Source organism: Macaca thibetana, chromosome 2, assembly GCF_024542745.1.
Source record: "Macaca thibetana thibetana isolate TM-01 chromosome 2, ASM2454274v1, whole genome shotgun sequence".
NCBI lineage: Eukaryota > Metazoa > Chordata > Mammalia > Primates > Cercopithecidae > Macaca > Macaca thibetana.
In genome coordinates this window covers 18,914,672-18,940,749 of record NC_065579.1, presented here as the reverse complement: position 1 = coordinate 18,940,749, position 26,078 = coordinate 18,914,672, and the positions used below count along the sequence as shown (strand labels likewise).

Genomic DNA, 26,078 nt, shown 5'->3' with positions numbered 1-26,078 from the left:
GTTCTCCATCCTCTAGCCTCTCTTGAATGTCTTAAAGAGTCTTACCTACTAAGTGCTTACTTACTAACTTACTTAGAGAGTCTTACCTACTACTGCTTACCTACTAAGTGCAAGAAATGGAACAAGTCCAATGTACATCTGCTTATGATAAGAGTTAATTTTAGATTCATTCTTTAGGATCCTGTGTCTCCCTAACACCCTGAGTTTTTGGCCCTTCCACCCCATTCCGGCATCTTTTACCTGGTCTCCCTCCCTGCAGGTTCTACTCCATTCCTGCACGTTCTCCACACCTTCACTAGAATCCTGTTTACAAAACCCAATTTTTCTATATCTCTATGTTTTGAGTTTTTCATTCTGTATGCTTTACACAAAGTTAAACAACTAATTAAAATTAAATGAAACAAATTGAATTATGTCATTTTTCTGCTTATGTTTTACTAGGTCTCCATCATGTAATGATCATGAATTATATATATGTAATTGTATGTATGCTGTGTGTATCTCCTCATCTTGTGCCAATTTACATCTTATACCCTGCACACCAAACTACTTGCAGATTTCTGAACACACCATGCTTTCTCAAATCTGAGTGTTAACACATGGCATGTTTTTTTTTCCGTTAAGCTTTCTCTGCCTTGTCTACTTGAGCAAATCTCAGGCATCTTCATGTCCTCATGATTAACTCAAATCTTACCTCTTCAATGAAGCTTTTGCTGAATTCTCAAGAAGTGTTAGTTATTCACTTTTCCTTGTACTTCAATCACACCTTTTTTATATGTGCGTTTTAATCATTTGTAATTGTCTATTTGCATATCTGTTTCTCCTCTGAGCCCCTAAGGGCAGCCGTATAACTACATAGATACGGTTCCCCAAGGTTCATCTGGTTGTTGTTTTCACATGATTATGCTAGCCAAACACATTGTAGAAACCAGCGAAAACATAAATACCACACCCAGCAGAAACCTGAGGAAACATATTAGGTGGGATTGCCTATAAACAGCGTCAGGGATGGTGGTTCCTGTATAAGTGATTTATTGACGGAATGCTCTCAGGAGAAACCTGGGAGGAAGTGAGGGAAGCCAAGTATAATAGGGGAAAGAGTTCGCCAAAGAAGTGGTTTCGGAATTCTAGCTTCAGCCTGGTCCCTGGGGGAGCTCTGGAGCATAAGCATTGCCTGCCTTTAGGCAAAGTAGTTGGGCTTTTATACTTCCTGGTCAGGAAGGTGGTCCTGTAGTGGAGGATGTAGGATGGGGTAGGGTGTTATAACCTTTCAGGCAACTCTGAGTGAGGTGGTTCCTGTGAGCTAGAAGCAAGTCTCCAGAAAAGATTAGAGGAAGAGAACATGGACCTGTTAAAGGAGTTCTGGCAGGGGCAGAGACAGAATTTGCTACACACAACCACATATTCTCTCTATATATTAGGCTGGTGCCAAAGTCATTGCAGTCTTTGCCATTACTTTTAATAGAAAAAAAGCGCAATTACTTTTGAACCAAGCTAATGTAAAGGAAGGCAATAGTTGTCATTTATTGAGCGCTCGCTTTTTACCAAGCACTGTACTAAGTGTCTTACATGCATGCATGAACTTGGGCCCTTCGGTGGGCTGTCCTGGAGTGTGTTTAACCACTTTCAGATGTTTCAGTACAACATCAGGTGCTTCAGTATAACATTATAAAACAAATCCAGGCCTTCACCCAGGGAAACAATGCATTTTGTTGAATTCGGGAAATGCTGATTGCAAGATCCATCATTAGTTTGTGTTCCACTAGGAAGGAAAAAAAAAGCTTCCTACCAAACTGTAATGTAGTGCTTTTATGTTGTCCATTGTGTGACAAACCTGCTTTCAGATACATTGAAACATAGGGAAAAAATGTGCATGAAATCTGGAAATGTATAAATATTGATGACCAAATGACAAGTAGGAAGAAGTTTATGTTTAGATGTACACATTTTTAGATCATTGATTAATATATTTGAAATTAGTTCTAAAAATGTTATTTAAAGTGATTATTGTTTTTAAAATAATGGAATATATACAAGTACTTGTAATAATTCTACGTGCTTCTAAGTCAATCACAGGGATAGACTTTTGATAGATTCTGTATATATTTTCCAAAACATATTTAGTCCAAGAGAACTGTACGGTGTTCTTACACACAATTACTATATGCTGTGTCTGAGAAGAGGTTATTAATTATATTTATCAATAGTTTGTCAATGAGCATTATGATTTATTAGAATGGCATATGATATATTGGAAATAGTGTCTTTTTGTTCATATATTTTTAAATTCTTCAGCATAAAGTGTAAAATCAGAGAAGTTATTGATAATTTCAAAGGATTTTTAAATACACAGGGCCAGTCATCCATGATCTTGTATATCACACCATCTTTAATTCCTGCTCTTTACTTCTCTGGTACTTGTCACATTTCAAAAGGTAAAAACCGAAGAACAAGGCCACCAATTTGATAAAAACAATATTTTTGGGTTAGTGTAATGGGTTATTCTATTGCAGATTGGTGTTTTCCTAATTTTTCAATATTAGTGTGAACGGTATATTCATTATAATAGTGTGAACACTGTAAGTATTAACAATGAAACATTTTTAATGAATGTTCTTTGAGCAACAGTCAAATGAAACAGCCATACTGGTCATGCTGAATTCAGTTAGTTAACTGAAATGTGAGAGATTTCTTTCTTTATTCTATGTTAAAAAGTGCTTATTGCCTTAGCCAGCTAGTTGCTATTACCAATATTAAAAACTACATAAATTATACAAAGCTATCCACAGAGGCTAGCATAAAAATTACTGCCCCTGCTGAGGACAAAATGATGTCTTTGGTAGAATTGCCAGATATGAAGTAACAGCAAGACATAAATTATTTTCTGGGCCATTATTAAAGGATTAAAGGTGGGTCCCAAATCTCTGTTGACCAGATTCATTTTCTCCTGTGTGGTTGGTTTGTCTTTGCTCTGTTTGGAGTTATTATAGAGGAAATTGCTGCATCATTAAATAAAGCTAAGAGTTGCAAAGAAAACATGTCTTACTTATTGTTTGTATTTGTTGCTTTGGTTTTATGTAGCATTGTCAGAGTCAGTTTTGACATATTTTACAAATAATCAATATTTTAAATTTCTTAATGCCTCAATTGATCTAAAAAATCCTCAAAAGCAGATTTAAAGATAGAGTTCAGATTCATTTATAATCACTAACATTTTTAGCACTGAAAGTCTAAGTCTTCAGAATTGCTCCTCCCTTGTGTGGGCATAGGAGGATTGGCAACACAGAAAAAAAATTTCATCATGTAGTGTTGCTCTTAGATATAAGCTTCAATTTTTCTCCTGTCTAAGAAACAATATCTCAAAAGAAAGGCAAAAGGGTAACCTTTTAAGAGAATGTGAGAGCATCTCTCTGCTGGACCATTTGACTTGGCCCATGATGAAATTGTATCATAGAAAAATTGAATAGCTTCAGATGTTATGAAACTGGGTCATCTCTCACCATCATGATTGATCAGAAACGACACCAAAATCAGTGGGAGTGGGAACAACCCATGGAAATAACTGCAGAGTTTAGATATGTTTTATTGGTGTACAGATTTTCTTTAGTTGTTCTTTAGTATGAATACAAAAGAAATTTCGTTTATTTTCCAGGATAAGCATAAAGGCAATGAATTGAGCACATGTGATTTTTTTTCCTTTTATTCATTTGTTAGTTTTAATATTAATAGGGAAAATATAGTTTATAGAAGAAAATTAAAATCACATTTATTTCTACTACCCTGTGATTCATTTTTTCTTTAGCATGTACTATGTGCCGAACATTGTTCTAGGAACTGAGGTTATAGCAGTAAGCACAACAGACAATCCTGCCCTCATGGAGCTGACAGTCCTAGAGGGGGAGATAGACAATTTTTAAAAAGTAATTGATATAATGTATTAAAAGGTGATAAGAACTATGGAGAAAAATAAAGTGAGGTCTTCACATTCCACACAATTTCAGAAAGTATCCTTCACATTCTGTTTTATGAGACACCCATCCCCTGGAACTTGCAACATGGCTCTGGGAAGGAAGTTTGCAGACATTTGTCAAGACTAGAAGGAGGAGGGGGTGTGTTGAGGGGGTGGCTGGATTTCTTGAGAAGGTTACATTAAAGGTTTGAAGACAGTGCTAACTAAAGGAAGAATTCTAGGCAGCAAGAACAGCCCGTGCAAAGGGAAGAACATGTTTGTCAAATCTAAGAACCCACAAGGAGGTCAGTGTGGTTGGACAAGAGTCAGTACAAGAACAGTAGCAGAACATAATGTCTGACAAGTTAATAGAGAGGCTTATGAAATGCGGGTGATATATAGTCACTGGGAAGTTCTGAGCAGAGAAATCTGACTTATGTCTTTGAAAGGCCACTCTCACTGCTGTGTAGAGACTACACCATGGGGCACACAGTGGGCAAGAAGGGAAGCCAGTAGACCTATTAGGAGGCTAATGCAACAATTTGAGAAAAAAAAAAAAAAATGATGATGGTTCAGGTCAGGGTGGCAGCAGCTGTAGATAGTGTTTGGATTCTGGATATATCCTGAATAAAAGGCCAGTTAAGTTTCTTCTCACATAACGTATGAAATAGTAAGAATAAAAATAACTTCACGGTTTTGATACCATTGCCATATGGAGTGCAGTTTGCCCTCCATATCAGTGGACTCCACGTCTGTGGATTCAACCAATCACAGATTGAAAAGATTTGGGAGGAAATAATGGATGGCTGTGTCTGTGCTATAAAGGTACAAACTTTTTTTTTTCTTGTAATGATTCTCTAAACAATACAGTATTCCAACTATTTACATAGCATTTACATTATATTAGACATTATAAGTAATCTAGAGATGATTTCACATATATGGGAAGATGTGCATAGGTTGTATACTAATACTACACTATTAAGGGACTTGAGCATCCACAGATATTGGTATCACAAAGGGTTCTGGGACCAATCCCCCATGGATGCTGAGTGCAGACTGTGTATCTGTGCCACACTTTTCTATCAATTTTTGTGTGTTTAGTTGTATAAAATATTTTGAGGTTGTCATCCTAAATCACCTACTCCTTTATACATTTTTCACTTAATATAACACATATAATAAAAGGATCTCTTACATCCTCAAATGCTAGTTGAGAATGTGATATTTAAAGCAAAAGTTACATAGCATTTCACAAATCAACATTGTTACCCAATACTCAGAATTGAGAATTAAAATGGGTTCTGTCAGAGATGGAGGGGCAGTTTGCAGAACTCTTTTCAGAAAAGAAATCTGTTTGTGTTTGCTGTGCTTTTATCTTACCACTTTTTCTAAGCTCCTTAGCTTGAGAAATTTCCCGAAGGGTTTATCCTCTGAGTTTGGTGAGGAAACTCAAAGGTAGGGGACCAGCGTCCTTCTCTTTGCTGGGCAAGGGTGACCTCGCTCTAAGATGATTCTTTTCCCATGCTGACTGGGCTTTTCTCACCTAGCACAGGCCTGGACAGGCTGGTCTTCGTGGTCCCTGTCTCACAGTCCTCCCAGCAATACTAGTGGGGTTCAGATATTCACCTACCACCACTGCCCGCACACAGACAGTGGACGTTACTAGGTTCTGCGGGGATCTCTTTAATTTGTGTCGCACATAGGCTGTTCCCTCACTTGCCTATCACTGTAGTCTGGCTGTCTTCCTTTCAATCTTGTATATAGACTTTTCCATGTCTTTCTGCTGGCAATTATGTCTAGTATTCATGTTGCCATTTTGTCTGGAAGTCTCTGAAACATTCTGTGCACATGTGGTTTAAGTACCACATCAAATGGAAATTCCAAGGCATACTAAACTTATTTTTTAAATCATTATTGACTAATTATATTACCTTATTTCTTCATGATTTTGACATATATTTTTATGACTATTTCTGGCACATAAATTTGAATCAGAATTAAAACACATTTTCTAATTAGAGTATTATAAGTTGTAGGATGAGTCTCAGTCACTACTCTGTTGGGATTTGCCTTTTATTTCTTATTAGAATAATAGATGCTGTTCAGCTTTTCATATAAACAGCTCACCCTAAAAATGAGGGTCTTGCTTAGAGGAAAGTAGATGAAAGAAGAAAAACATTGACCTACTTGGGCTTACTATGGGTATCACTGATTATCATCAAGAAAGATGCCTGCACAGGATTAGGTACCTCCTGAATTCTGTTGTGATCCACGTTAAGGAATGGAAAGGTCATCTAAGTTTCCCATGGCCAGCAGTCACCCATCAATTCATTCTACACATATTTATGACATGCCTATATGTGTCAGGCACTATACTAGGCTCAGAGGAACAAATTGTGAACAAAATACAAACACTTGTCTCGTGGATAATTACTTATAAGAAGGACAATAAATAAATGCATACCATGTCAGGTGGTTATACGGGCCATAAGCATATATAAACTGGGGTAATAGGACAAAGAATGAAGTAAAGTTGCTATGTCACATAAGATGGTCAGGAAAAACCTCTTTAATAAGGTGGCATGTGAGCAGAAACTCATCGTAAGGGAGGAATTAAGCCACATGGTTATATGAAGAAAGTTTGGTGTGGGCATAGGGAAGTAAAGTACAAAGCTCCCAGGGTGAGAGAATGCTGGCCTCTTAGAGGAACTGCAGAGAGGCCGATGTGGCCATAACAGAGTGTGCAGAGTAGTGTGGTAGGAGATAAAGTGAGGAGGTCATAGGAGTACACTGGGTCTTGAATCCTTTCTTGCCTGACATATCCCCATTACTGCTTTATTCCTATAGATATTGAAAAGGTTTATATCTTCTAGAGCTTTCTTTATAAAAATTTGTATACATTTAAATGGTGCAAATGCAGTTTTGTTACATGAATATATTGTATAATGGTAACTTATAGTGTAACCATCACCCAAATAATGTATATTGCACCCACTAAGTAATTTCTCATCATTCACTCCTCCCCTACCCTCCCAGCCTTCAAGAAGAAACAAGACCTTAAGCTCATTATCACTGTAATGTTAATTATCACTTAATTTCTTGGAGATTTATGGATGACCAGCGAAAATTTGATTTAAAAAGGTTTATTGGTGATGAATTAAGGTGAGAAAGGTAACAAGGAAAAAAAAATATGATAAAGTAGATGGGAGAGTAACAAATCAAGTTTATTTGGCATTGGAGACTATTGTGTTTTACCTACCCAATCGTTTCCCTTTAAATCCCCTTTTCTTTCCTAGAGGACTCCAATTTTGTTTTATAGTTCATTCCTATCTTCAGTCATATGCAGCCATTTGCTCTGAGAAAATGATCTTTCTCCAGGCTTATAGTAGTGGTGCATCTTAGGTAGTCTAATCCAGTCATGATAATTCCACTTCCCTCATCAGTAAATGACTTAAGAAATTCCATGGGACCAAATTGGTCCAATGAAACATGAGTAGGAGTCTAGAGGAGGACCTTCTGGTAAAAGTATCCTACATTTTTAACAGATGGAGATGGAAAAGATAGATACCTCTAGATGTTGGTGGATTAAAATAACATGACTGAAACTGCTGCAGCCATCTTGGTAGCATCAGGGTTGGAATTAACATGCTGAGGAGGATTGCCATGATTAAGTGATTGGTCTTGGCACTCTCTGCTGAGAGAGATTTGCCTCTTGCTTCAGAAAGGAGTTCCAGAATCCACACCAAAAGAAGTCTCAAGACTCCTAGAAAGAGATAAATAAGATACTTGGAAGTTATAGTCTCACTTGTGATAACAAACATAAATAATTTTTTCATCTATCAACAGAGAATCATCAAATATCATTGAATGCTGCATACTCCAAAAATGTTGTCTGCAAAAGAAATGCTTACAATCTGTTGTCAGAAGAAAGAATTATATGAAAATTTTATAAAATCTCAATAAAATAATGCTTTTATCTAGATCTCACACATGAGAGAGAAGGAGAGAGAGAAAATGAGAAATATATATTTATATATTCATATGGGAAAATGCCAGAAGCAAATGGACTTAATATTAATAGCAATTACCTCTGGATGATAGAATCAAATGGGATTATATGTGTAAATGTTTGTGTTTATTTTTATATAATTTTTCATTTCAACATTTTATAGTAAAGTAGAGCTTCTACAGTCAAGTAAAAATTAACAATTTTTCAAAAATCAAAGAAAGATGATCTCAGGTGTCCTGCAGGCCTTCTCTTAGAGTTTTTAAAGTCTGAGAGTCCTTTTTCTGAAACTGAGAGAGGCCCTCAGTTAACCTTTGCCCCAGTCCAGCTCCTAAGTCAGATTCTAGCCTCAGTTTGAATACTTCATGGAAGTTGGATGTCTAAATTGTTCCAAAGAACTGATGAGATTCTCTGCAGTTCACCCATTCACTGCCTTTCTCTATCTCATGGGGCCAACAGGCTCTCCCTACAGTGAATATAGAACTGTCAACTCAGGGGTAGCCTGGCCTTCTTAGGCTGCCCTAACTTTCGTAAACTGCATAGGCTTAAAATGGTGGAATATGGACTTCATAAGACCTTTCTCTTAGGTTATAACACTACCTACTGATGATCCACACAAAACAAGAATGGTACTGACAAGTTTTACTGCATAAATATTTTTCTGTCCCCAGGGCTAAGGCAGCATGAGGCTGAGCATGCAGATGATATCGCCAGGATTGCTGCATAGTACAAATTAGAATTCAAGTCAGCTTGAGTCACACAGGGGCTTGGGGCCTCTAAGCTAATGTGTGGTGACCTGCAGAGGCTAAAATAAGGCAGAATCTAGACTTTTCCGCTAGTTATAAGACTTTGAAAATAATTGCTGAGTCATTGGTAAAACACAACATTTAGAGCTAACATTTAGTATTTCAGAATACACATTGCAGCAGTCTTGTTCTTCCTATTTCCTGGCATAAGCATAGCATATAATCTGTCAGCCTGTATGTAACAGAGCACTCTTGGCATATTGTTTATCTGTTTCATGATAGAAAGAAAATGAAATGGTGGCTGAACAGGCATACTATGTGTTTTTATGGGGACAGTCTACTAGTGTGACTATCAGCATAGTGGTGTCCCAAGTTGTCACAGTTTAGGTTACTCTAAAATCAGTGTCTGAGGAAAAGACATGGGTACAGATAGTTTGCTTGGGATGTGATGTCCTGAAGTAGGAGATAGTGAGTGGGGATGGTGGAAGGAGGACAATCCCATATAATAGTGTGTTGTCAAAGTCACTGCTAAAAGATTTTCAGCAAAAACCAAACCAAAACAAAAACCTAAAGTTGGTCATGGCGGTCCAGTGTCATTGAAACTTCCAGAGAAGGTGCAGAGGACTCCCAGAGTTGTCGGCCTGCAGGCTGCGAAACAGGCCCATTTCCCCACCAGCTCCTTTTGTACACTCTTTGGTGCCGCATTGGTGCAATTGCTCTCTAGTTTCAGGCTACACTCTACCCAGGTATCCAGCATCTCTGAAAACTAACTCTGGGAGAAGGTCCTGGGACAGAAATAGAACACTATGTGGCCTTTGCTTGAGGTAGGGTACTTTACGCAAGGTGAGGCTATGCTTTCATGGAGCTGTTCCCTAGAGCTAAAGTGGCCAAGGGGATGTGACATGGGCTACTAGAGATCCTGGTGATTTATATCCCTTAGAAATAGCATTTTGGGAGTCAGAGCTGGGACAAATTGGATTTGGCCTATGTAGTCTATATTTTAATTCATTTATTGAGTATTAAGTTCTTGGTACTGGGGAAACAGAAATGGATAGGATCCCTTTTAAGATTCTACTTTAGTACAGCAAATAATATCCTTAAAATTAAATGTGTGACCTACTGTACTGAGGCATGCATAGGATGCCTCGTGAGGTTTCATGGGGAAAGCAATTTTATTCCATACTGATGAAGGCTCTCAGCAGGTAAGAGTTGGGACACACACACACATATACATATACATATATGTGTGTGTGTACAACTGTGTAATATGTATACATTGGCAGAGTAATGATTGCCTGCATCATGTGAATTATTTATCCTTATTATCCAAATTCAAACTTAGAGGCACTTTAAGATTTATGGAGTATAAAGGATCACACTATATATTGGCTTCAGTGAAGTGTATTTTTCTTATTTTTCTCCCAATTCATATTTATGCTTTTGATACTTTTATATTTCTGGTTTTCTGGTACCTATATTTATTGCAAAAATAAAAAGCATTCATGAAGCTTATTCCTAGGGCACAATTTGTATTCTGCAGAAGAAAACCTTTGCACCTGCCACTAAAATGCATTCACTTCTGGGGTGGAATGCACCAGCTGTTCCCAGTCTCCAACGGCACGCCAGGCAGTTCAGCACCAAGAATGGGACATCATATCCCAGGCAGATGAAACTGGTGAGGAAATTTCAAGTCGACAGAATGCAATTACCCAAATTGAAATTAGGCCAGGGGCATATCAGGAGGCCCTTCCCATCTGTTGGGGAAAAGGTTCACCAGATATTTATTGAGGGCAAGTGGTCAGAATCTTAGCTTTAGGAATCATTTCCAAAGCAGAAAATTTAAAATATACCAAAGGAAAACTGCACCTGGTATAAAAATCATATCCCTTCTCTGGAAAATAAATAATATTAGGGCCTTGAGAAGCTCAGCCCTTGCCTGCTCTGGGAGAAAAGAAATGTTTATGGATGGGGTGGTTAAATATTTCTACATCAGCTACTCTTAGCAAAGACATGCTATAATGGACAATTGGTTATACTGGAAGTGACAAAAAGAGATTTCCCAAACCAAACATATTGAATCCAATACATTTATCCCTGTGTATAATGGATAGAGCCTTCCATTATGAGCTTATGAAACAACACCATTCGATTTTTCTAGGGGCCTTGACATAAGCATTGTTTCTTTACCAGAAAAATAAGCTAATTTTTAGAGTTTGCAGCAAAAATAAAGAAGCTGTTGTTGTACAGGCCTTGACTAGTTCCTGTGTGACAACTATACATCAGAACCATAGACTCTGCAGGTCCATTTGTTACAGGGATCTTCTGCCTGTAATCCCTGTCCTTGGTAACATTTGTACCTTTCTCCCGGGAGGATGACTGGTGAGGAATTTATCTTGAGGAATTTATCTAGATGAATTTATCTTGGTCTTTGTACCCTTGTAAACCCGAGTATTGGCATAAGGTCCGCACAGCCCTTTAGAAATAAATGAATAAAGCATTTCACACTAGATCATGGCTTGGGGGGAATCCATGTCCATCACATTGAGCAAATAAACTGACTTTCTTTTATTGATCCCTCTCAAGAATTTGCCTTTTTTGGGGACTAAGAACCCAACATTTCCAGCCCAAGGGAGGAATAATGGAGGCACCTCTGGGCCAGACACCTTCTTTTCCAGCTGCTGCCTTTTGAAGATATGGTGGCCTCGGGTTCCCACATGTCACACCCCAAAGTGGGTGCCAGGGAATCTTCTCTGTACCGTCCCTGCAAGTTGCTATTTGAGAGCACATTGCTAATCCTGAAAAACTCTCACATCTCTTTCCCATTGGATGGAAAGAGGAAGGAAAAGAGTGACGTGGGTAATAAATCTTAGTATCAAAAGAAAACAATTTTTTTTTTCTTTTTTTGTTAGGGTGGTTCACTTTGCACTCTTTGCTGGCTAAGAGGCTGCATGTGGGGGAATATGAGAGAGTGGCCCCAGCTGGAAGGGGTGAGACAAGTTTAACTGTCAAATTTAATGCAGCTGCCCACTATGAGAAGGAAGAGGTCAGAGGCAGGCTATCTCCAGGCTGGGTCTCTCACTGTCTCCTTCCCCCAATAATGTCACCTTTTACTCATCACTATGGCAGTTAAGATCAAGAGTCAAGACCAGGGTGGTGGCTCATGCCTGTAATCTAGTGCTTTGGGAGGCTGAAGTGGGAGGATCACTTGAGGCCAGGGGTTTGAGACCAGCCCGAGCAACATAATGAAACCTCATCTCTACAAAAAGTAACAAACAAAATAAAATAAAATAAACAGGAGTCCCAAAGTCTCAGGGGCCTCACATTCATACTGGTTTCTCTACCACACAGTAGTAAACATTCCCAGAAAACCTCCTAAAATGAGCTCAGTACAATCCATCCTGGCCATAAATGGATACTGTTCTGAACTCTTAAGAGGTACAAGCATTTCATCATACTTGCTAAATGCTAACCTTTGCCACATTTTTACTAGTTGGACAGAACACATTTCTTAACATTTCTGTTTTTGATTCTTGTTAATTGGTGAGTACCAGAGTACATCTCTCACAGAGGAAAACAGAGAACATGTTAGTTAAGGTTGATCCAGAACTCGCAAATGTTAAAACTTGGCATTCTTTAGAGGTTTAGCTTGTACTAATTACCTCTTAGCTTTACCAGCCCTATATAACAAGCTACCTTCTGCATATTTTATGTGAAAGCTGATTTTCTGAAAGGATGAGAGTTGTAGGAGCAGGGAATGAAATAGGTGCTAAGTTTTATTTCCTGCTAAATAATTCTCCTCAAGGTGGGTAAACTTTTAGTAGTGAAATTGCTAAAAGCAAAGATTCCACACTACAGGAACAAATCTCCAGTGACAATTATTTGTCTGTGTTCTTAGCATTTATGAGTCTCAGTAAATAGTCAGTCCATTTATGTGCCCCCATTACCTTCGGTCATAAACTTACTTAAAGAAAAAAGAATAATTACATTTCCTGACTGCATAATGAACATAAACATCGAGAATACTGAAGCCCTGGTGGGACGGATGGAGCATCTGGACTACCAAGGGTTTAACTGTTTTTGAGGCACTGGCATAAGGGTCAGGCGAACTGTATGGCCACGATTTAGTGCTGTTCACGGGGGTGTCATCTCTACAAGGCAAAACATAATTTGTGGTGCTTTTTTTTTTTTTTGGTGTCGGGTGTAAAGCTGCTGGGAAGGAGTAGGAGTCTGGCAAACCCTCTGGCTCAGGTGCGACAGTCTCATGTTGCTGATGTGAGCCTCGCCAGCCACCCCCTGGGGCCAGTGAGTGTACCCTTGTAGGCAGAGAGACACAAGCTCATCTTAGTTTAATAGCAAGTGTATTGTAGCCATCCAGGACTCTTGGAATCAGAAGGTGACCTTCAATGACTAAGTACAACCTGCATTTTACACACAGGGCAACTGAGGCTCCAGCTGGGGGATTGATATTGCCAGGGACAGTCACTTACAGCCAAGAAACCCTGCATGTCCTGATTTTGGGTTTGATACTCTTAAATTTCTTCCTCGGGGTCAGGAAGATGTGGTGTAGCTTAGAGACTGAGGACTAGACAAAGAAAACAGAGTTAAGAAAACAAGTAAAGTAAATGTGAGGAAATTAAATTTTTTCTTTGTAGTTCATGTGGGTTTACTCTTTGTACTGTGATCAGAAAACACAAGACCTACTATTTTATAGAACAATAAGTTGATTATAGTTAATAATAACTGGATATTTTAAAATAATTTTTTAAATGTAATTGGATATCTCATGTACCCCATAAGTATATACACCTGTCTACCCACAAAAATTTAAAAAATTAATTTTTTATTTAAGAAAACACATCAATGCAACTTTTTTACCACTAGAAGTGTAAAAATGAAAATAAGAGAAATTTCAGCACTTTTCTATCAGTGGTGAAAGACTAGTGTTTTTAATCCCTAATTGACCCCAGCTGATATTTTTGTAAAACTAGAATGAAAATTACTAGAAAGTGAAAAAGCACAAAGCAGACTTCCAAAATCCAAGTCCAACCTTTATTACTTATAGACAAGAGACAAACAGTTCTTTAGACAAATGGCCATAAAGTTGCTAGACATGAATTCTTTATCCCTATACTCACTGGTCAGGGATGTGTAAGTCTGCCAGTCAGCACTTGTCTGCAGACCACAGTTTGGGAAGCATTGCCCTTCATCTCCTTTTCTGTTCTGTTTTGCATATTTTTCTGGTCTCTCTAAACTGTACGTTTCTGATATCAGGGACGGGGATCTGGACTTCTGTTATTCTAGATAGTACTTTGTTGTGTTGAATAACAATTTAAGAAAACAGTTTAAATTTTCCATCATGCCAAAAGGAAAGACATCAGCTTAAAACTGTAACAAAAACAGAGCTCCTGGAATACTGTATCGCTTTATATCAGAAACACCACTGGTGGTTTAAGTCTCTCTTAAAGGGCAGTTAATTTGGGGACACTTTTGGTTTACACAGTTTAAGTGTAAAAAGGATAGAAAATATTAACCATTGTCAATTGTCATTCAATTTAGAGACTCCGTCAAATCCTCTGTGTCCTCTGAAAGGCCTATAAAGTGTCTCAGTACATCAGTTGGGAGTAGGGTGGCCAGATTTAGGCTGTAAACATACAAAATACCCAGCTAAATTTGAATCTCAGACAAGCAATGAATAATTTTTATAAGTATGGTTCAAATTTTTTTGAGGCATACCATATGTAATATTTTAGACATACTTATATTTTAAAACTTATTATTTTCTGAAATTCAAATTTAACCAGCTGTCCTGTATTTTATGTGCAATTCTAATTACTAGCCTTTTGGCATGAACTTCTGCCACTCTACATTTTTCTGGGGAGAAGAATTGACCCTGCCAAATCAAATCTAGCCATATCGACCATATTTGCTTAGCTATTGGCAGCTGGAAGCTAGAAGTCAATAAAAGTGAAGGTATTTCTTTCAGAAAAAATGTGTTTCCCTCGCGGCAAAGAAGTTACATATTTTTCCCTACCTTGAGGCTTTCAGTTTCATGTTTTCTAATGCACTGCTCCGCTGATGGTACTAATCATGGTAGAAGGCATGCTTGTGAGAAGGACTGCTTGGAACCTACCACCTCCATCAGGACAAAATTCACTCAATGGGCTACAAGTAGTGGAATTCGTGGTATCAAAACATACAGAAGGCATAGTGAGAGACTGAAAAAAAAACCCACCATTCTTATAACACATTATAAATAAACTGTCAAGAGATGTATCAATATTTGAAAAAAATGTAAGTTTAGTGAGAAGTACATGGCAAAAGTCCTATATTAGGCTGTTCTTGTATTGCTATAAGGAAATACCAGAGACTGGGTAATTTATAGAGAAAATATGCTTAATTAGTTCATGATTCTGCAAGCTGTATAGGAAACAGGTCTGTCATCAGCTTCTGGGGAAACTTCAAGGAGCTTACAATCATAGTGGATGGCAAAGAAGGAATAGGCACATCACATGGCAAAAGTAGAATCAAAAGTATGGAGTAAGAGATGCCACACACTTTTTTTTTTTTTTTTTTTTTTAAATTTATTTATTATTATTATACTTTAAGTTGTAGGGTACATGTGCATAACGTGCAGGTTTGTTACATATGTATACTTGTGCCATGTTGCTGTGCTGCAAGCTGGAATCCATCATTCTTAGCAAACTGCCACACACTTTTAAATGACCAGATCTTGTGAGAACTCACTATCATGAAGACAGTACCAAGCCTTGAGGGATCAGCCCTGATGATTCAAACATCTACCACCATGCCCCACTGGGGATTACAATGCAACAGGACATTTGGGCAGGGACAAATATCCAAACTATATCAAGTGCAAAGGTAGAATTAGAATGTTAAAAGTGAAAATGTTGCATATTTATGCAGGTTTAAACCTTTCAAAGACTTATCCTTTGCCATTCATTGGTAGCTGTTATTATATCATTAAGTGATATTTGTCTTTATGTCTTAAATGAGAATTTTGACATCATTTGGATGTAGAACTAATGCTCCCAGATTTTAAAGAAAGACAAACTTTTCTTAAACTGATGTTTGGTTCAGATAGAGATGAAATTACTACAGCACACATACAATTTATTTTTCTGTCACCTCTGGGCTTTTAAAAATGTCTTCTCACATAATAATAAAAATCTATGCTTTGGAATATACTTATCCTAAAATTTCTTTTAAAATAATGTTTACTTTAAATAGTGAAATAACATGTTCATTTTAAGATAAATTAGAAAATGCCAAAATTTATCAAAAAGAAAAGTAAAATCACAAAATAACTAACCACAGAGGAAAAATTTCACCGTGGTTATTTTGGTATTGTTCTTCCATTCTCTTTGTATTTCATAGTTGAAAATCTGCATGTATAATATTATATTCTGATTTTTTTCCATTTGTCATTCAACCTGAACATTTTCCATATTGATAAATGTTTTCTCAGTATCATTTCAATGGTTGAATCATAATCTATTCATTGATGACTTATTTAACCAACCTGCTGGGCCTGGGCATCAGGTTACTCCAACTACTTACACTTAAAATGTTATCTGGTGATCTATTTTAGATTCTTAGAACTGGAATGACTGGAAAATGATCTTTAAGACTGTATATTTTGTTTAAATTATATAAGAAGCATTATAGACATTTATTAGGAATATATTAGAGTGTCCATCTCACTGACTTTTATAGCTGCCTTATTTATCTTTCATTATATTAGGATTTTCCAAAGTAGTGGAACTATACTTCATATATATAATATATATATATGTGAAAGATTTCAAGGAATTGGTTCACACAATTATTGTGGGAGCTAGAGGGTCCCCACAATAACCTTCAGGGCGATCCAGCAGGCTGGAGACCTGGGGAAGAGTTGGTAAAAAGTCTTGAGTTCAAAAGCAGCCTGGGAGCAGAATTTTTTCCTTCTCTAAAGATCTTGGTCTTTATTCTTAAGGCCTTCAACTGACCGATGAGTCCCACCTACATTACGAAGGGTAATCTGCTTTACTCAAAGTGCCCTAATTTAAATGTTTACCACATTTAAAAAATACCTCACAGCAACACTTAGACTAGTGGATGACCACACAACTGGCACCATAGCTATGCCAGGTTGACAGGTTCAATTAACCATCACATTTGTCATCCAAACAGAGTTTATGCTATGTGATAAAAAGCCATGCTCTCTCTTTCTTTCCAGTTTTCTGTCTGTCTCCATGCAGACACAATTGACTTATTTAGGACTTTTATTTATACTGTTTTTCCATTTTAAACACCAAGGTTATCTTATCCAATTTTCAAATAAAGCATTTAAGATTGCCATCAGATGATGCTGAGGACTAAGCCTGTGGGCCCTATACAGACATGAGTCAGGATTATTCCTCTACCATGTTGTGACTGGAAAACTTGGATAGGGTAGTTACATCCTCTTCCTCTCAATTTTCTCGCTTGTAAAGAGTGAAAAATCGTACCTATTTCCCAGGTACTTGTGAATATTTATTGAGGAAACATTTATATTCCTAGTAGTATATACTGTGTAGTAGGCCATCTATTAATGTATATTTTTCTTTTTTGTTTCAATTAGTTCAGGCTGCTATAACAAATTACCATAGACTGAGTGGCTTAAGCAACAAACATGTATTTCTCACAGTTCTAGAGGCTGAGAAGTCCAACGTCATGGCGGCAGCAGACCTGGTGTCTGATGAGGGCTTGCTTCCGGGTTTGCAGATGGCAGGTCTTCTCATTGTATCCTCACATGGCAGAGAGGAAAGAGAGATCACCTCTTCACTGTCTCCCCTTGTAAAGACACTAATCCTATTCATGAAGCCTCTGCTCTACTGACCGAATTATCTCCCAAGGGTCCCACTTGCTAATACCATCACACTGGGGTTAGAATTTCAACACATGAGTTTGGGGAGGATACAAGCATTCAGTTCATAACACTCTAACTTTTTGGTTTTTTAGCTCATCAACTCCAGTACCCATTTTTAACAGTCAGTGTACAAAAACCTTTCCCTCTTCAGAATACCTAATACTTTTAACAGTGCTCCTCCCAGAAAATCTAACATTTTTTTACCTTTTGGGCATAAGCCTCATTTACCCTTTTATTTTTTCACCAAATAGTGTCCATTAACCACTAGCACATAAATGAGATGATTTTAGAGAAACCATTTACAGTAGTTTCCTGCCCCTGTAGCTTCTTCCCAGTTTTGTTTCCGTGGCTTCAGGTTTCGGTTACCAGTAGTAGAGTATAACATTTTGAGAGACAGAGAGACTCATATAACTTTTACATAACTTTTACTACAGTATATTGTTATAATTATCTTTTGTATTATTATTGTTATTCTCATATTGTGCCTAGTTAATAAATAAATCTGTCATACATATGTATGCCTAGGAAAAAAACATTATATATAGGATTCAGTACTATCCAAGATTTCAGGCGTCCATTGGGAGTCTTGGAACGTATCCCCTATGAATAAGAGGGAACTACTCCATTTATTTATTTAAGAAATATTAAGAGTGTATTAAATCCCAAGGACTGTTCTGTGTGTCAGAATATAATGTGTTAAATAAATTCATTGCCCTGTGGAGATTAGATATTAGCGGGAGAAATAGCCAAATAAGAAAACCAAAAATGTATAACCAAATTATAAGTATTGCTGTATTAAACAGGTGGCCTAGGATAATCTGTGGTAACAATCACCACATTTTACTAGCACACTGTAGCAAAGGTTTATTTCTTGATTATGAGACGTCCACAGTGGCTAGTCCAGGCAGCTATCCAAATTTGCTGCCCTCAGCTTTCCAGGATGCTCCTTTCTTATGACTCCTTCATGTCAGCACGTGCTTCCACTAGAGAAGAATCAAACAGCAGCAGCTAAACGTTTTTACATGTGTCACTGCTGCTTCATGTTTTATTGGCTTTGGCAAGTCACATGGCCAGGCCTACTTTCAGTGGAGTGAGAAAGTGTGAATCTTGGTAATCCCAGTGGTAACAAAGAACTGGATGTCCCTACTACAAGTATTAAATGCTATGAAAAATGGAAATATAAACAGAGGATACAGGCTGTGTAGTTTTTGCAAAGATGATAGAAGAAAAATAGACATAAGCCTTCATGGGCATTTTTGCTTTCTAACAAAGTACATATTTCAGAAAAAAATTAAGTCAATTTAAAGAAAACTATTTAATAACTATTGCTACAAATTGGTTCTCAGATATGAGAAAAAAACAAAGATTATCCATGAATGGCTGGTGTTTAGAAATAGAGAGTTGTTAAATCCATTTGAGGACAGGGACAATAATATTTATATTGGTACCCTCGATTATTTAGGCACAAAGTAAGTATTCAATAAAACTCTGTAGAAATTAATAATTCTCATTGTTTTAAATTCTTCTTGCTTTTCTACCTGATTAAATGTCTCAAACTAAATTATGGTATAATTTTGTCCTGAGGTTTGATATTGTCTTTCAAGGCCAATTTTAATCATCTTTACATTAATATTTTTATATTCAACTATCGTTTAAATTTGGACCACACACACTTGAATCACTAGTTGTCTCTCCTAATTTGTCTTGAGTGTTTTCCTAAACTATTGATAAATATTCTGCTGAGATAATAAAAAGTTGTAACAGTACCTTAATGTTGGAATTTGAAATCTACCATTTTATCTTTTTTTTTTTTTTAAACAACTTTTATGTTTAACATTCCTTTGACAACTGCTGTGTTGGAGAGGGATTTCATAAAGTTAAATTAAGTGGGCATAAAATGCCAAGATCTAAAAAATTTCTTTCAAGGTCATGCATGTCCTTCTTAAAGATAGAAGGGTATGTATGTAGTTTTTAGGGTAGCAGAATTATGGTTTGTCTTTAGACTTCTGTTCTTTTCTCTTGCTTTTGACTAAATCTTTTTATTTTATTTTATTTTGTTTTTCAGATAGAGTTTCCCTCCTGTCACCCAAGCAGGAGTGCAATGGTGCAGTCTTGGCTCTCTACAACCTCTGCCTCCCAGGTTCAAGTGATTCTCCTGCCTCAGCCTCCCAACTAGCTGGAATTACAGGCATGCACCACCATGCCAGGCTAATTTTTGTGTTTTTAGTAGAGACGGGGTTTCACCATGTTGATCAGGCTGGTCTCAAACTTCTGACCTCAGGTGATCCACCCGCCTTGGCCTCCCAAAGTGCTAGGATTACAGGTGTGAGGCACTGAGCCCAACCTTGACTAAATCTTTATAATTTAAGACACAAATCATCTAAACAAAGGACTCAGTTATTCTCTGAGTGGATACGTCAAGAGCGAACTGGAAGAGCGTCCTCATCTCTACCCAGGTGACCTTCATTTCAGCATTTTGGTGCCATCGCTTCCCCATTTCCCAATGGCAGGTCTGAGGCATCATCTCAGGCCCCTTAGTCAAAAACTTGTCCTACATCAGTGCCTCAGCCGGGCATGGTGGCTCAAGCCTGTAATCCCAGCACTTTGGGAGGCCGAGACAGGTGGATCACCTGAGGTTAGGAGTTTGAGATCAATCTGGCCAACATGACAAAACCCCATCTCTACTAAAAATATAAAAATTACCCTGGCCTGGTAGTGGGCGCCTGTAATCCCAGCTACTTGGGAGGCTGAGGCAGGAGAAACACTTGAATCTGGGAGACAGAGGTTGCAGTGAGCTGACATTGCACCACTGACCTTCAGCCTTGGCAACAGAGCAAGTCTCCATCTCAAAAAATAATAAAAAATAAAAATCAATCAATCAGTGCCTCTTCTGTCTGTTCTGTGAATCATGTGACTCAGTGAGAATCTATGCCCTTTGATGCAGTTTACTGTTCTTGGATTTGTATGAAATTTGTTGGTTAGTTGGCAAATGGGACGCAGCTGTCTTCTGATTTAGAGAATGCCTTAAACCAGCTACCTCCTACCTTAACTTGATCACTTAAATGGAAAGGGCTACTGCTCCAACAGAGCAGAAATGATATAAAAACTATTTCTGATGTATCTTGCCTCCTGAATTGCCATGGCTACTGGTGTCTCTGAGGGAAGAAAATAAAAAATAAAAACACAGGTTTTACAATTCCCACAGGTGGTAAACCTACTTTGCATTACTTAAGAAAAGCTTTAAAGGTGCAATGAAGGTTTTTAAGCTAATGACAATTTATGCCTAAAACGTTACAATAATCCGATGAAATCAAATAGCATTTAAAAAAGTAACAATTTTGTGTAGAAATTGCTGATAGCATCAACACATGCTGGGAACTTTACAGATAATGGGCTCTATCAGTTTTGGCTGAGGAGTTATTTATTTGGCCTTTCATTTGTAAATTAAGACAGTATTCTTTTCCCTTTAAGGAGTATCTAGACCATGTATTAATAAAAGACCACCTTTGCCCATGGTGACAGAATTGGCCAAAGCAATCTTGGGTTTTGGTGTTACGAGACAGAACTTGGAGGAACATTAGTAGGTTGTTTAAATGACAGCATTCTATAGCTGAAGATGACTAGATGTAGAATCTGAATATTTGGATAGAGTCCTTGCTGTACTGTTAAATATCAGTTATTTAGCTTCTATATTAGTTCTTTACTAAGGTTTATATGATCTGGCCCAAGGGTACCTCCCTAACCCCATTTTATGGTCTTTACTCCTTTCTTGCTTCATTTCAGCCTCTCTGTGCCAGATCTTGCACATTCCAAAGACACAGTCCCATTGCAGGCCATTCTGTACTTACTGTTCCCTATGACTGGGATGCTTTTCCCCCATATGCAGGCTGGCATTTGTTAGGCAGATCCAACATGTTACAAGGTGTTTTAAAAGCTTCATGTGTTTATCTGGGTTGGTTCTCAAAATAAATGTATGAAGTGAATAGTGATATTTCATGGATGAAGAAACTGAGGGAGATGAATGCAGAAGAGGCAGGATTGGAACCCAGGCAGTCTGGATGGGATCCAAGGCATTAACACTAAGTATTCTCACAGTGCATAATACCCAGAGAATGGTTCACACCCTTGCTTTGACCTTAGGAAAGCATTTTCCAAGGCTGTTCCTTGGAGAGCATTTTCCTATCTTGTTTAAAGTAGAATCTCTGTGACTTTGTTTCTCTTTACTCTCTTTCATATTTCCTTACAGCACTATGTATTTCCTGACATTATACTGCATATTTACTTGTTTATCCCTTTGTTTGTCCCCCCTCCCCCTGCCCGCTAAATACAAACTCGATGAAAGAAGGACCTTATTCTGATTTATGTACCTCTATATCCTGCACCCAGGTCAATTCTTGACTGTAAAAGGGACTGAAATGTACTGAAAAAGGGATGTAAGTCAGGTTGAAAAATTATTTATTATGTTTAACATGTTGTTCTTCAGACATTTACTGAACACCCATTTTGTGCTCAACTCTATGCAAGCTTTTGGAAATATAAAGGCAAATGAGAACGATGTGACCTGCTCTCCTAGAGTTTAGAACATCTTGGAAGAAACAAACAATAAGCATGCAAATACATGTAGAATAAGCCTTCTATGAGGGCAAATAGAAAGTGCAGCAGAGAAGGAAGGGTTTAGAGAAAGCTACTGTGAGGAGATGATATCCATACTGAGACCTGAAGGACAGGCTTAAGGGTAAGAGAGGTGGAGATGGAGTTGGGAGAGCACTCCAGGAAGAGGGAATGACAGAAGGCTCTGAGAGCCTGTTCCTGTCCTGAAAGTAGCTCAGAGTGACTCCGGTGTAGGATGTGAGGGGCAGAGTTGAAGGTCCGAGACTAGAGTAGAAAGCCAGGGCCAGACAGCTCGTCAAGTGTCCTGAAAACTATTCCAAAGAGTCAGGACTTTATTGTCTGAGAAATGTGACGCCACTGGAGGATTTTTAAATCAGTGTCATTTTAAGTATCTGATTCAGCGTGCTGCCTTCAGCCGGGAGAGTTGGCAGTATTTCTATTTTATCGATGGGACAACTGAGGCCCCAAATAACACATTTAAGAGATAGGTGGGGTTGATTTAATATTCTCAGTCACCATGTTGTCAGGGCCTCCTAACTCTCTTACCCTCTCACCCTCCATCCTTCCTTCCTTCTGATTGTTATTCTTGTCAAAAGTAAAACATAAAACTATTTATCTGCCATCCTTATTTGTATCCAAGGAACACGTATGAACTCACACAGCTTCCGGAAACCAGTTTCCCTCTGTGGAAGCCAGTTGCTTCAGGGGTGGTGCGGCTTGTATGTGGATGGACACCATGTGTGCACCGAGCCCAAATTCTCTGTTCTTCTTGACTAGGAAGCTGGATTTGTACCAGGGACTTTTTATCTTAATAGGCGACTCTAGGCTCAGGAGAACAGAGCCGACTTGACAAAGTAGAAAAGAGCTCAGTACTGGTCTGCCCACGCTTTGGGCATGCGTGAGCACTCGCAGCAAAACACAGCTGGCACATCTAATTTTAGCCTCGCCCGCCTTGAAAAGGGGCCCTTTAAGGAAATATATTTTCTCTGAAACAATTTGTATTATAATGTAGCAGCTGATAGACATGACAGAATATTATCATTGGTGGGAAAAAACTCCGCCAAGTAATTATGATTTTTGTTCTTTTTTTTTTTTAGATGTAAAGTGATTAAAGCATCAGTGCATCAAAATAATCATAAAGAGAGAGACAATGGGAGAAACATATTTTATTTGTAAAAAAAAAATCTGATAAACCTAAGGGGTCATGTCTTTTCTTTTTCTTTTTTTTTTCTTTTTTTTTTTTTCTTTTTACAAAATGGATGTAATAAAAAGGGTTATTATTTTTGATATATTCAGTTGATCAGTCCAATCTGATGACATGTGGCATTAACAGTAGTCCTGGAGTAGACTCCAGAATTTCTTCAATACTTAGTATCCACCGGGTTTTCCAGGTAGTAAAAGGTTAGTTTCTCAATCAGCTCTTGGATGCGTCTGGCTCTAGTGTGTTAACAGATTTTGAAAGCATCCGGGACTTACTTTTTTCCCCTTTAACCAGCAAGGTTAGTTCCTCTGCCTTTATTTCTTTTCCTTTCTCCTCCATCCTTCTTTCGTCCTCTCTTCTCTCTCTTCTGTGTTTTGTTCAGCAGGGTGGCTTACCTCGGAACTTGGCAAAAAGAGGAACAAAAAGCAGCTCTTGTGTGGGGTAGATGGAGGACGGATAAGAAATAATCCACCGCCCGCATTTGAGTTCTTCAGGTTCAGTTCCAGCGGCAGCAGCGTTGCTGCAAAAATCGCTTGCTATTCGAGATAGCCAGCAGAGGGAATCGGAACTTTGCTTGCAGCAGGGGTTGAAGCAGCCTTTTTTTTTTTTTTCTTGGAGGAAATACTGCAGCCTTCTGGACTGCGTACGCTGCTCCCTGGAGAGGCTCTCTCGGTTCCACCCACCGGCTGGAAGGAGGGGAAGTGAATGAAAGGACAGGACAAGCCCCGAACACCATGTCACTCTGGGAGGGAGACAGCAGCAACTAAGCTGTACAAGATTTTTTTTTTTTTCCTCCTTTTTTTTTTCCTTTTTTTTTTTCTTTTTCCCTTTTCTTTTTCTTTTTCTTTTTTTTTTTCTTTTTCTTTCTTTCTCTTTCTCTCTCTTTTTTTCTTTTTCTTTAAGGTGGGGAAGGAGACAACCAGGAGACAGGAAGCTGATCTGCAAGGATTTGGAGTTGTGTTAAAAGGACTTTGATTTTTTCCCCCTTTACGAACGCTGGCAATTGACATCACTACAGACAGCCCGGTTAGAGAACAAACTGCCTCATCCCAAGTGGACCCCGGCAGCTGGGGGAAGCCAGGCAAGATCTGGGAAGGCTGTGTGTGGGTGTTTTTCTACAGATCTCACTCCTCACCTTTTTTTTTTTTTTTTTCCTTTGGTGTGTGTTTTTTGTTTTGTTTTGTTTTGTTTTGTTTTTTAAAAAAAAATCTTGCTGTGTTGGAACTAGCGAGTGGTGGAGTCTCAAGCCTCATCAGTCACCGGGACTGTCAGGAATAGTGGTTTAAGAGGAAGCTCGGCCTGGGGTACTATACCCTGTCATCCAGTTCCCTGCCTCGGAGATAAAGATTCCAGCTACATGGGCAAACGCCTGGATCAGCCACAAATGTACCCCCAGTACACTTACTACTATCCTCATTATCTCCAAACCAAGGTATGGCTTCACCCACCGTCTGGCAATCAGTGTGGTATCCTTCTGTACTTGGGATGGGAAACAGACAGGCGTGTGAATTATTAGTTAACCCCCACCCCCATCACTTCTTCCTGCTTCTTTGAAATTAGTGACATACCAATGGAGTTAATGAGGCAGAAGAAGACCTAAGAAGAAAGCAGCAAACCCCGAATTGTAGCTTTCTCTTTAAGGAGAGATAATAGTTTCACTTGAGTTCAGTTTCCTTTGTTGTTATTTGGCAGCATAAATGGTCCTGATATCAGGAAAGTCTTTTGCAGATGGGCACGGATTTTAGAAAGCAGATCACAACAGTGATTATCAGGCACAAGAATATAATTTCAGGGGCTTTTCTGGTGAGCTGTTCTTTGTTTGTGGCTCTAAAGGGTTTTTCTTACTGGATAGGACGTGCCAGGGTGGGGGTAACTGAAACTTTTAATCACAGAGTATAGAATGAAAGAAGGGTGTGAGAAGGTATAGGGCTCCTACCAGAGTCTCTGAGAGTTTGTTTATTTTTGTTTTTAATTTGCCTTGCATATTTTATTTTATATTGAAGATGATCAGCATGCTATAGACTGCATTCGGAGCTTTACAATACATGTTCTTTACTTTTAGAAGATCTAATTTTCTGTGTAGCTGCCATGAGGAGGCCTGAGTCTTGAAAAGGAATGAAATGTAACTGATAATAGTTGGACTTGAATTGGTTAAATGCTTTAGGCTTTATGTGTGTGTGCTCAAATGACCATTAGGGGCCCAGAGGCAAGCCCACGTAAGTAAGCAGTGGGCAGTACCTACCCTGAACTTTATCCTGCAGTTAAGACATGAAAGACTCTCAGGTGTGAAATCACTGCTCCAATTTGTCAATTACATTGGACTTGATTAGGGGAAAACATGTTAGCGGAGTGACCACCTCGAGACTATGGGTGATAATTACTTTGTGTTGCATTAGCATTAGCCAGACTCTACCATCTCCTTAATAAATAAATATGCCGAGAGTGAACAAGGCATGCCTGAATGATCTGTGCTGTCACCAGGACTCGGTGATGTGATTAGGGTTTGGTAATTCATGCTGTAGTTATGTCTCATTTATTTTGTCTCATCCAACAATGCCTATTTGTATACCAGACTGGCAAGCTGACTTTCAGTATTATATGAAAGATTGTTGCTTTATTTATGTCTTTTTCAATTGCTTTATAATCCACCC

The 26,078-nt window shown here is 38.3% G+C and overlaps 1 protein-coding gene across 15 annotated transcripts in view; it reads left to right on the top strand.

Moving 5' to 3' along the window:
• RBMS3 (RNA binding motif single stranded interacting protein 3) overlaps positions 1-26,078 on the top strand; it is a 1,212,964-nt gene that overhangs the window by 441,062 nt on the left and 745,824 nt on the right. For 2 of the 15 annotated variants that reach the window (XM_050779431.1, XM_050779432.1), the window contains exon 1: positions 23,721-24,859. The exons of 5 other annotated variants lie outside the window; for them this stretch is intronic. In XM_050779431.1, the coding sequence (XP_050635388.1) occupies positions 24,785-24,859 (75 nt within the window). In that variant the 5' untranslated portion in view covers positions 23,721-24,784. 8 more of the 15 variants (XM_050779420.1, XM_050779419.1, XM_050779434.1 and 5 more) reach the window with 8 other exon arrangements.